The sequence below is a fragment of the Tauraco erythrolophus genome, chromosome Z (genome assembly GCF_009769465.1).
Source record: "Tauraco erythrolophus isolate bTauEry1 chromosome Z, bTauEry1.pri, whole genome shotgun sequence".
Classification (NCBI taxonomy): domain Eukaryota; kingdom Metazoa; phylum Chordata; class Aves; order Musophagiformes; family Musophagidae; genus Tauraco; species Tauraco erythrolophus.
In genome coordinates, this window is record NC_141496.1 from 25,269,430 (window position 1) to 25,282,028 (window position 12,599).

General features: G+C 51.1%; 1 protein-coding gene across 1 annotated transcript; it reads right to left on the minus strand.

The window, feature by feature from the left end:
* Window positions 1-8,189: 8,189 nt before the first annotated feature.
* On the minus strand, window positions 8,190-9,431 carry HTR1A (5-hydroxytryptamine receptor 1A). The gene has a single exon (XM_086629333.1). It carries the CDS (start codon window positions 9,429-9,431, stop codon window positions 8,190-8,192), a length of 1,242 nt encoding a protein of 413 aa, XP_086485459.1.
* Window positions 9,432-12,599: the final 3,168 nt, after the last annotated feature.

Sequence of the window (12,599 nt, forward strand, 5' to 3'; positions counted from 1 at the left end):
TTGCAGTGGGAGTGATGCAGTTTTCTGTGGAAGGAATCGCAATACCAATGCTTAGCAGTGGGTAAGTACTGCAATATTGTGCTGGCAGCTGGGAACCATGCAAGAAATTGTGCTCTCAAAGCAGGCCTCTTGTGCAGCTGTCCACCCCTAAGGTAATACCCCTGCAAAGGCAGGGGCTGAGCCTCCATGCTTCAGGGGTGGGAGGTGGAGAGGCACATCTAGAAGTGCTCATCTCTTCTGTAAATAGTACTCTAGCCTCAGAAATTCTTGTGCCTGGGCAGTAATTTGATGGGAAGAAAACATTTTAGCCAAAACACCATTTTTGTATAAAATACATGACTTTTTAATGAGATACTGTAAAATCCTGTAACGTTGGAAAATTATTTCATCTCTGACTGTGGCTAGTGGCTTTAACATGGTTATTTTCACCTAATTTCATGATGTCAGTATTAGCAATGTATTACAGGACATAAACTGTCTATGTCATAGTCACTAAACACAGCTGCTACTTTGTATTGCTTGAAACATTTTTCTCTGCTGAGTGGCTCATAAAAGAGATGATTAAATCTAGGTGAGACAAGATGTTACCTGTCTTTCATTTTAATAACTTAAATATTCTTTTTATATTGGTACAGTGACCTTTTACAATAGATCACATTCTGCCATGATGCTGTGAAAATTTGTAGCATTCTCAAAAGCATTCCACACACATTCATTTAAATTCCATAGGAAGGCATTGTTTTGTCTGTCTCTACATAAAAAGTTACAGCTATATACAGGGGTTGATAGAGGGACAGAGAGTGCTTGTTATCCTGTTTCCCGTGCTGAAGCCAGACTAAAATTTGTGCAAATCTGATTTTTTAAAAAGTTTTACAGAACTGCAGAAGAAAATGAGACTTCAAAGACAGATCTCTCAGTAATTTCACTGTAGTAATTTTGAAAAACTAGATAACTTTTACCTAGCGATTTTGAGCAATTGGCTGACTTTGCCCACAGGAAAGGAGGGAAACAAATTCTGAGGGCTACTGAAAATGGCATTTTCAGGCAACTAGCCCAAGGATTTTCACAATACTGTCTGTAATTGAAGTACAGTGGGGAAAATTGCCTCTTTGAACCGTATGATGTTTTGATTAAAAGCATGTCCACTGAACTGTGACAAAATAAGGTAGCATATAGTGGGCTCAAGACGTAACAAACTAAATTCATGCCTTCTACAATTCTTCTGAAGACAGCAGACTCCCTTCTTCAAGGGACAGACTTGATCCAGTGAGTTTCCTACCTTCTTTTTTTCTATCTGGATGTTTCTTCCTTTGCACATAAGGTGGCTAAAACAGAGTATTAGGCTTTGTAAGGAGAGTTTTGAACCTGGGAGCTCTCAATTTTACCTCCAAGTCTCTTGCCATGTAACCACAAATGCATATCACAAGAATAAAGAGAAATGTGATATTAAAAAAAACCCAAACGTGTATCCTAAACAAAACTCCTATTAAAAAGGACAATCTCTGCATCTATTTTATAGTTAAATAGGCTTTGCTGATTTGTTACACATAGTTTCCCCTCTTAAAGGGTAAGAAAAAGCCAGAGTCTACAAATTTTGCACACTCGGACATCAAAAGTAGTGAACTAAGCCCAACTCGAAAGTACATTACTGTCCCACCTACATTAGCTCTCCTGAAAGCATCAATGACATTGGTGGACACAACCAGCAGTTTTCAGTCCTCCCTGGCCAGAACCGCAGGCACTCCAGGGAGCCCAGACAGTCAAGGCTGTTTTGAATAGAGATGACCCTTCACAGATGTGTGCCACTAACTCAGTAGCATCAGTTCCAAGGCTCAAGACAGAGGCTGGGAGAGAGCCCATGGCTGAGCATTGAAAGGCAAGAGGAAAAGCCACCTGCCTGGCTTGCACAAAGCTAGCAGTAGCTCTTACAACTGAGTACAATGAAGACAAAGAGCAAAGTGTGCTGGAGGCAGTTTTCAATGGGCAGTTCGACCAGATCAGACTCTCTTTGGCTCAACGCTTGCCTGGCCTGATGTTGACAATAATCTGACCTGTGTGACAAGAGCAACCGTCTCCATTTCAGGAGCAGAAATTTCTGAGAATGCTCTTCAGTGTCAAGCCTTCTCTTCAAAATCAGGCTGAGCTGATTCTCTGTCCTGAATGCTCTCATTTTCTGACTGCTCCTTTCTTGCTTTTAAGAGACTGCAAGTGCCAAAAAATTCCTCCAGAGCAAATCCCAAAGACCGTCATCAGCATCTTTCCCCCAAGGCCTTTGCCAGCACAGTCCCCCATGAATTGCCCATGTTGTTGAACACATCTGGGAAGCTAGAGAAAGAGGCTGGAAGACCACGGAAGATGAAGGGCCACCAATTTGAAAGCAATACCCAGCCTGGCATTTCTTCTGCACTAGACATGACTTTTCTACAGTCTCTGCTTGAGTCCAGCATCTGGATATGACAGGGAGCCAGCCAAACCTGAGCCCAGGCAACACGCGTGAGTGCGGTTCAGGTGCTGCATCTGATGGTTCGAGTGTCTGTCTTCAAATCCAAGCCAGCTTCCCTTCACCTGGCAGCATTCTTCCAAAGCCCGCATAGAAGTGAAAGTCTGGTGAGATCTCAACTTCAAAGACATAATGTTTACATGGCAAATTTAATAGCTTCCCAAATATTTCACAACTCACTTTAGTTCAAAGGACTTATGCTTAGACCATAGCAGTTCAAGTAGAAGACCATTATATCTATTTTCTTTTGCCATTGAATAGTTTAAAATCATAACCAGACACTTAGATATCAAACCAAAAAGTGACATTTCCTTCCAAGCCACTTGAACAAAAGAATACAGTATAAGCTGACTCCCTCCTACCAACCATATTTCGGTTCAAAGTTTGGATTACGCATTACATTGTCCAGTGAGCATATGTGTGAAACGGTATAGCATGTGCTGTATGACAATCCCTCCAGCCCATTCTGTACAAAATCCCTTAGGCCTACGTCCACCCACCAAATCGACTGCAGTGGGAATGCCAAGAAGTAGGAACAAGGTACAAGTTAAAATAGGCCACAGATAACACCTTTAGCTTACATCATCCTCATCACGTCTGTGTGTAAGTTACGGTTCAGCAGAGTGGGTGTAAATAGCATTGAAATGTGAAAGTCAATTTGAAAGGATTATATTGACTCTGCCTAATAGCAAAAGATGCTTCAAGTTCTGTTTAGTACAAACAATAAAACAAGATGTTATTACAGCAGGAACAGATACTGACCTCTGCTTGTGCTGGCCAGCATTTTCCTTACAAGACTCTTGTGCATTTTTCATTTGTCTATCAGTTTGTTTGTTTGTTTATAAGAATATTTTTTTCCTATTTAAGACTAACTATTTTCAACAGGTCTGTGAAGCTTGCGGGAACCATCTGGATGGTCATGTGCATTTTTCTCATTTTTTTGTAGTCCTATCAAATTTTATTCAGGCTTAGTATTTTTTAAAATATTTTATAATCCATCTGTTTTCCATCCTTCATCTACATGCTACAGGACAATGCCAACAGCCTGCCAAACTAACTTGGCACAGACATCTGCAAGGCTGGGATTTGTGGCCACATGTAAGTGTTTGTAAGGGTGGAATCTCCAATTCTATGTATGCCTGAGCACTTGCCTTTTCCCTTAACTGAGAGAGATAAGAAATCATCAACAAATCTTCTGTCACTCACTGTCCAGGTCAAGAAGCCACCCCATTAAGTCAAATAATTTGGACTACATTCTTGCTATGGAAAGAACTGTGCACCAAAAGCTTTTTACTTCCAGTCCAACAGAAGGAATTTCCTGCCATCTCTTTGTGGCTGGAAGTCACAGTGGCTACTCAGAGAGAACAGGACCTCAGCTGTAGGCAGCAAGATACATACAGTGAGGCTTACAGCAACATATACCCAAGCAGAACGACCTGGGCTGAGATCCAGAAATACAGAAGATACAGTATTTCTCGAAAGTATGAAAGGTATGATCGGTTTTAGAATTAGCAGAGTCCAGCAAGAACAGTTCACACGCTACACGATAGCCATTTTGGATTTTCTCCAGCCTTATCCAAAGACGTAATAGACACCTGTACTGTTAAAACTAATTCTCTGAGCAGCTATAAAACACAAATTCACTCCCAGCATCCTTTTTTGTTTATTTTCTAGGAGGGATGAATTTCTTAGTTCTATGTTTTAATATAAGATTCACAATGTTGCCCTGAGCAATGTTTGAAACCGCAGATTCCAAACACCAGATTTTGAACTATGAGGAGATTGGGGGACATTTGCTTAGGGGATTTTGGTTTTGTTTATATCAGGCCTACAACACGTTTCTGTCAGGATGGGAATTCAGGGAAAAGTAGGGAGTCTGAAACATTTTATGGGGAATATTTCCACTTAAATAGCTGAAATTGCATGATCATAAAATCCATTTTGTAGTTTAATCCCATATAGATTATGTCAGCACATTTTTCCATTTTTCCTACTCCTTCCTCTCCCCAGCCCCAACCATAAGTATAGTTGGGCAGTGTAAGCGTGCTTGGATCGCTCTGCCAGTACTTGTCAGATGTGTGATTCAGACCCAAATTCAGCCTGGACTGGAGCCACAGAGCAAAGAACATTCAAAGTTACAAACTTTCTTCTCATTATACAGTACTCTAAAGAAGCATTTTTAAAGGAAAAAAAAAAGAAGTTGAAGCCTTTATATCTATGCCCTTTCTTTAGCATTCGCAATTGGCTCAAGTTGTTAAAACTCAATTTTCTGCAGCTCTGTTTAAAACACAAAATCTTTTGCTTTCTATTTGGATTTTTCTTTATTCATTGCTTAAGCTTCCACAGGTTCTTTACAACTGAAATTAAGCTCTCTAAAGTGTGAGGAGGTTGCTTGTTAGTGGAGCAAATACAATACTGCAATCAACCACAAACATTGATTTAATACAGAATTAATTTCTCCCTTAAAAAAAAAAAAAAAAAAAAAAAACTAAAACTAAAAACAACCACTAAATCCTGTGTTTGTTTGGAGGTTTTTTTAATCAAACTAGCAATTTGAAAACTACAGCACAGAAACAAAAAGCCCAGTCTTTTAAAGCAGGGCGTTTCCTCCACATGACAGAATTTATTACAAGGGAGAAAAAAAGAGAAGAGACGACAGAGAGAGTGAGAACCGTAAAACTGTACAGAGAAATACTATCCCCATTGAGGTCAGCGGCGGCATCTCCGTCGCGGTTTGGTGCAGCGCCGCGGGGCCGGGGAGCGTCCCGGGAGGGGGATGCGGTGAAAGCCCCCCGGGGCACCGCTTGGCCCGTTTGGCCATTCGCGGGGCGGAGAGACGCCGCAGAGCTCTTTCCCCGGCCAAGGAGAGGCAGAGAGACTGGCGGTGGCGGGCACCGAGGGGCCGGTGCCCCGCGCCGCTCCTGGGGTCTGTCCACCCGGAGGGGGAGGGGGGGGCCTCCGGGGCCGCTCCCCCGCGCCCTTTACGTGCAAGGAGCAGGCGTCCGCACGGGGAGACAAGCGGCAAAGCCGGACGTGGAAAAGCGCGTCTCGCCTCCCTGCGCCAGCTGGGGGGATTTGCGCTCCTGAGCTCCGAAGCTCCCCCCGCTCCCACCCCCATCGGCAGCGACAAAGGGCGGCTGGGGCATCTCGCAGCTCCCGGCGCGGGTTCGGGGGCTGTGCCCGTGCCCACGCCACCCCTCGCCCTGTAGCGCAGCGGCGGGAGGCAGACGAAGGGGGCACGGGAGCTGCACCCCTCTTGCCACGCTGCCTGATGCGGCTCCGGCTGGGCCCTGCCTCGAAGTGCTGGGGCTCTCGGAGGAGTCGGGCGGACCCCGTCCCGCCGTCAGGCGCCAGTCCCTGGGACCCTGCGCGGTCTGTCGTGCGGCGCCGAGGAGTTTGCAGGACGGTTTGCAAAGGAAAAAAAAAAAAAAAAAAAAAAGGGCAAAACGTGCAGAAACGCGCTTGCAGGAGTCGGAGGGTTCGGGGGCGCAGGCGGCGAGAAGCGCGAACCCCACTGCGCGGCACCTCTACCGCCCAACTGAGTGGCGTCGTCCGCCGCCGGCGCTGCCGTGCCCTCCCGCCTCCGCTCCTGCCGCGGCCCCTGCCCCTGCCCCGGCGTGCCCGGCGGCTCTGCCCAGCCCGCACCCCCGGCGGGTGGGGCTCCCAAAGCCACAGGGTACCCGAGCACTCAGGAGAAGTTTTGGCTCCCTAACCGCTGCAGGCTAACTCTTCTGACACGCCAACTCTTCTGACACGCCGGCACTTAAGGAGTATCTAGGACACGCGTGATTAGCAGTGATCAAAGGGGAGATATGATCAAAGATCACTTTAATTGAGAAAATGAGGTCAAATAAGATTTTCAGAAAATCAGCTATATATCTGAGGCTGTTAAAAGCACTACTGTGATTTAATGTAAGCGGTTGAAGTTCAGAAATGACTTGACACTCACATTCACGTGACGCACAGATTTAACATTCCCTTTTACCTACAGGTAACACAGATTACACAAAAATAAACAGGAAAAATATATATATATATTTGGTCAAGCATTCATTTCAGGCAGCCCATCGCAGAGGTACACGGCAGCCGGCCCAGTGCCAGTAGCCGGCCCGGTGTCATCCCCACCCCCGGTCCGAGCGGCCCCAGCTCCCGGCCGCAGCCGGCGGCAGATCCACGGGCATGGCAGGAAAGGGGCGGGTTGCGCAGGGCGGGCAGGAGGTCTATGCGGCGGGCAAGGCTGTCCTGCTGTCCTGCTCCAACCCCGGGCCAGGCGGGGGAGTGGAAGCACCCCGGGTTTCCTGGGGCCAAGCAGCTGGGATTGACGGGAGAGGGGGGACCCCCTGCGGGGGAAGGCTTGCGGAGCCGCCGCGGGGAACAGCCGGGCCAGGCTTGTCTGTCTCTGCCCTTGGCATCGCAGTGACACTGCCTGCCTCTGGCCGTAACTCTCGGCTTGCGGGGAGGGTCGTGCTGACCCCCGTTGGGGCTGGCCCGGAGGAGCAGAGAGCCTGCCCCATCCCAGCCTGCGCTGAGATGGCCACCTGCGGCTGCCGCGGGGGGAAGATCTCGGCCCCTCCCCTACTGCCACGCAGCACATGGCAATGTTTTGGTTGATCGGTTTGGTTCGTTTTGTTGTTTGTTTGTGGTTTTTTCCCCGAGCAAAATGTGCCGCAGCTGGCTGCCTCCGAAGCAACCGCAACGTCTCCGGAGAAACTTTCAAGCGGCTTAAAAAAAAAAAAAAAAGAAAGAAAGAAACGCTACTTCGCAGGCTGCTTAAAGTCCCTGTGCCGCTGCGAGCGCGGTGAACTCAGAGACAGTTGCACAGGGCCAAGCCTTTCCTTGGTGGGAAAACCGCGGTCAAAGGCATTTAAAAAAAATATCTCCATATAATGAGGCGTACTGTCGTACTGTTAAGCCTCATCACCTCCCTGCGCTGTAACGAAGGGAAGCTCGATGAACTGGAAGGTCCTAGCATAGCAGGAGAGCTGTTAGACACACGTTAACGCAGACGGAGATGTCGCTGGAAGTACCTTGCAAGGTTACAAAACACGGTCGCTTTTACCCCAAGAAAATCCACTTGGTGGTTTCACAGCCGGGGAAGCGACGAGCCCAAAGACCCTTCCTCCGCTCGGGAAGTCGTCTTCAGCCTCCGTACTCACACTGGCAGAGCGAGGTCGGACTCTGAGTCCCCCGCCGTCTCCTCGTAAGTCCAAGAAAAATCCCCAATACGGCGGTTTTCTGCATAGGGTGGTTTATTTTCACCGATGCTACTCGGGCAGACCCTGTGGTTTACAGCGACCACAAGCAACGACCTGCAAACCCTAAGTCTACCCAGAATGATGGAGAGGAAAGGAGGAAGGGAGGGAGGGAGGGAGGGAGAGAGGGAGGCGGGAGCGCCGGCGCCCGGCAGCGGAGCCCCGGCGGGGCCAGGCGAGGCGAGGGCGGCCGCGGAGCCCTCCCAGTCCGGGCATCTCCCCACCGCAACCGGTGGAGCCCTGCCCTGCCCTGCGGAGCTTGTCCGACGGGCGGAGGAGCGAGGGGCTCGGGCGCGCTGCGGAGGGGGGGTCCCGGAGCCCCTCGCCCTTACGCCGGCGCTGGAGAGGGGCTGGGCGGGGGGCACGCTGCGGCGGGGTGTCAGGCGGATGGAGGGAGCGGCAAGAGCCTCCGCCGCCCCGTCCCGGAGCGGCGGGCTTCACTGCCTGCAAAATTTGCACTTGATAATTTTCTTAAAAGCACTTTGGAAGTCTTTGTTGAAATAGGCATAGATGATGGGGTTGAGGAGGGAGTTGGAGTAGCCCAGCCAGTTGATGACTGCCCCTAGCCACTCGGGCATGTAGCACTTACTGTCACAAAAGGGCAGGACCAGCGCCACGATGAAGAACGGCAGCCAGCAGAGGATGAAGGTGCCCATAATGATGCCCAGTGTCTTGACAGTCTTCCTCTCCCGGGACAGAGCCATCCTCCGCTTGGCCTCCGTGTTCTTCTCGTTGCGCCTCTCGAAGGAGGGGGGCGACGGGGAGCCGCACGCCTCGCTGGGCAGCGGCAGGTGAGTCTTGGAGGAGCTGTTGCAGCGCTGGACCTCAATGATCTCCAGGGCGGCCCCGTCCTCGCCCTGCCGCACCGCGCCGTTCACACAGGCACCGGGCTTGGGCTCCACAGTCCGGCGCCAGCCCTTGCCGGGCTCCCCGTTGCTTTTCTTTTGCAGGGCGGCCGGGGAGAGGGTGAGGCAGGTGTCGGCGATTTTCTTCTTCTCCGCTTTCTTGACGGTCTTGCGAATCCTGAAGCGGGCCGCCTTGAAGATGCGGCCGTAGAGCACCAGCATGAGAAGAAGCGGGATGTAGAAGGCGCCGAAGGTGGAGTAGATGGTGTACCCGTGGTCCTTGCTGATGGTGCAGGCGTCGGGGTCCGAGCGGTCCTCAGGCGTCCGCCAGCCCAGCATGGGCGGGATGGATATCAAGAAGCCGATGAGCCAGGTCAGGCTGATGAGCACGGCGGCCCGCCGGGGAGTCCGCTTGTTGACATAGTCGATGGGGTCCGTGATGGCCCAGTATCTGTCCAAGGCGATGGCGCACAGGTGCAGGATGGAAGAGGTGCAGCACAGCACGTCTAGCGAGATGAAGATGTCGCAGGTGACCTGCCCCAGTGTCCACTTGTTCAGCACCTGGTAGAGGGCCGCCATGGGCAGCACCAGCACGGATACCATGAGGTCGGTGACGGCCAGCGAGCCGATGAGATAGTTGGCCACGGTTTGCAGGGAGCGCTCCAGGGCGATGGCCGCGATCACGCAGGCGTTGCCGCTCACGGCGCACAGGATGAGCGTGCCCAGGAGCAGGGAGGTGAGCAGCTGGTAGCCCAGGGTCACCTCGGCGGGGCCGGGGCCGCCTGCCCCCTCGGGGGAGCGCTCTGGGGAGGTAGTGTTGTTGGCCACATCCATGCCGGGCGGGGGGGTCGCTTCAGGAGTCGGGCATGGGAAGAGGCTCCGGTCACTTGTGCGCTTCCCTGGCAGGAGGCATCGCCGCCCCGTGCGCTTTGGCCACGCCGGGCACCCCCCCTCCACCACCCCTCCCTCCCCTATATAGCGCGGCGGGAGGCGGACGAGACTCGGAGGACGGCGGCTGGCGGAGCCGCCCCGCGCCCGCCCATCCCCGCCGCCTCTGCCCAGCGCGCAGCCCCGGGCGGCGGGGGCGGCCCTCCCGCCGCCGCTCGCCGAGCTGCTGCCCCTCGCTCCGCCGCTCTCCCGTGCCGCTCCTTCCTGCTCTGCCTCTCCGTTCTCCCCTCGCTTTCTCCCTCCCTCCTTCCCCTCCCCTTCCGTCCCCCCCCCTCCATCCCGCCCTTCTGCGGGGGAGGGGGGGTCTTGCTGGGTCGCCATCGTCCCCCGGCGCCGCAGCCGGACCTGGCGGGCGGGCGCGCCTGTCCGTCACTCCCTGCTGTCCCCTCCCCTCTGGGACGACACCGCAGAGACATCCACCACGACTCCCCCCCGCCTCCTCCAAATCTCCTCCCCGCAGCTCCGCCCCGGGCACCGGAGGCTCAGGGCTTCCCCTCGGGACGGGAGACGGGGCTTATGCGGGATGTGCGAGGGGGAGGGAGGCTTCCTGTGGCCCGGCACTGACAGCTGAGGCGGGGGGCACCTCACACCTTAGGGCTGCCTGCGGACAGCGGGGTGCCGGGGCAGGTGGCGCCGGGGGTGCTTATCGCCACCTGCAGGCAGGCGGCGGCGGCCCGAGGGCGCGGCGGCAGCGGGCGGCTCAGCCGGGCACCGTCGGCCGCGGGGCCGGCGGGACTTTCTGCGGCAGACCCTCGCCCCCCGCCCTGCCGCCGCTCCGGCCTAAGCGGGCTCGGTGCTGCCGGGCTTGCCCGGGGAGCAGCACCAGCCATGCCGCCGCAGGTGCAGACAGAGATCACGGGCAGCAGTGTCGCCTGGGTGTCTCGGGAGGGATTGCTGTACGGTGCCGGGCAGGGTTCCCCTGAGTCGCTTACGACTGCTGTAGCGGTGAAAGTCCCATTCGTGATGATTCATGCCCTCGCCCCAGCGTCCTGCTGCGGGGAGGGCGGTCGCTGCTGTCGGGGGCCAGTGCGCCGTTCCCCGCCGTCCAGTTCCCCGCAGAAAGACGGTATTGCTCCTCGGCCCTCCCGAGGCGGGAATTACAGTGCTACACACGATTGAAATCACTATTCTCTCAAGACAACAATAACAACAGCAACAGCAACAAAAAGGAAAAAAAAAAAAAAAAAAAGAAAATGTGTTACAGTTCCTCTCGATAGGAAAGGGAAAGGCTGAGTCCGAAAGTGAAATGAGAAAAGTATCTCTGGGAACAATCTTAAATAAAAAAGAATGTCAGCTTGACACATCATAAGCAAATCAGTTAATATCCAGTAAACAGAACAAAATCACAAACCCGGGAAACATCTCTCATTTAAGGGGAAAAAAAAAAAAAAAAAAAAAGGTGGTGTTATTGACAAGCTCAACTCTAGCTGTCCAGGAGAGGTAAAAGTAAGTCCTCTAACGTAACTTCTGTGGCAGGCTTTGAGATATCTTGCGAGTCAATATTTTTAACGATGTGAGATCTTTCACTCTGCTTTGTAATTGTGCCATGCAAGCTCAGAAAACGCAGAACGCCAAGTAAGTAATTACTTAACAGGAAGATTTGCCAGCTTCTAACTTAATCAAACTTGAAATGAGGCTCACGGAGCCTGGCTTGCACAAGCTCAGGTTTCCTCATCTTCTCTCAGTCAGCACTTAAAAATAAGGCTGAGTTCACAGCTTTACAACATTTGGACAGATTTCGGCCAGTTCCTCTTCGCGAGGGGACCAGTCTATATTTCTCTGCCTCTAGGCTTACGATCTTTACTATAAATGATGAGACGCAAAAAATGCGCTGGACAATCGGAGCAGAGCTGCACCCCTGCATGCTCATTGTGTTAGCCGATCGTTCTGACATTTACATACTCTGTGCCCTGCTGAATGAAGACTTACACTGTTAGACACAGACAAAACAAAACGTAACCGATATTTAAGTACTCTTTGCTCCTTCACTACCGAAACCTATTTTAACGCCTTCTCAAAGGCACGGCACGGTTGGCTTCTAAGCAGCTGGCTATTTCACTCCCTTCAGTGAAAGCAAAGTTTGTTCTTCCTGCCGTTTAGAGCCAGCCTGGTGCAACGAAGAAAGTGCAAGTCTGGGAGGCAGGAAAATCCCAAGGAGATTGTCCCTGCTTGCTTGCATGGTGGTGGGCAAGTCATTAGCCTAATTAGATTAGCCTGAAATTAGCGTTTCAGAGCCACGGGGGATGTGGGTTTTAGGAGCCCAGGAAGGGCTCTTGGGGAAACAGTTCCCAGAGGTGTTTTGGGCTGACAGGGACAAGAGAAGTAAATCCCAGACAGTTTTTGCCGAGAAATTCCAATGGGGGAAAGTCCACAGGGTCCTTTTTCAGTTTAAATCTTTTAAATCGGCTTTACTTTTTGAATTTATTTTTTGTTCAGAGACTGAAAGTCATTTCACTCTGAATTAAATTGAGAAGCGATTTAGGCAACCATGGAGGAAGGGGAGGGAGTAGGAGGTGGAATATGTAGACGAAGGGAAAACTCACTCTTTTGATGTGGTAGTGTCTTTAATCCTACTAAGCATTTAAACAGTAAAATGCCGGTTAAACTTTCAAGCAACTAAATGATACACTAATGTCTTTAGATAACCTAGGCGAAGCACCTAGGGAAATTCTTAAGGAAAGCCATAGCCTCATAAAATCCAAGCTGACTTGAGAGTAAATGAAACCTTAACACAGCACAACCTTAAAAAGTCAAATTAAAATATTAATGATATTCAGTGATGATACAGCTGCAGCAAACAAGAGATTCCTCAGTAAGCATGAAAAGAAAAAGCATGAACAACTGTGGGAGAAGATGCTTTCCTGAGCAATTTCATTCTATAAATTTCAAAAAAAAGGGAGAACTACATATTCTTGATGCTCTCAGATTATGACTGTATTATCTATTTGCCAAAGTAAAACTGAAATTGTACAGTTTGATCGCAGCATTTTCTTCATGTGTTTGCATATTACACTTTGGTTTGAAAAGAATTTGGGTCTTGTTCTTTTTTTTTAC

What these genes read in the sequence shown, in the direction of transcription:
- HTR1A (XM_086629333.1), bottom strand. Translation starts at nt 9,431, where the DNA reads ATGGATGTGGCCAACAACACTACCTCCCCAGAGCGCTCCCCCGAGGGG.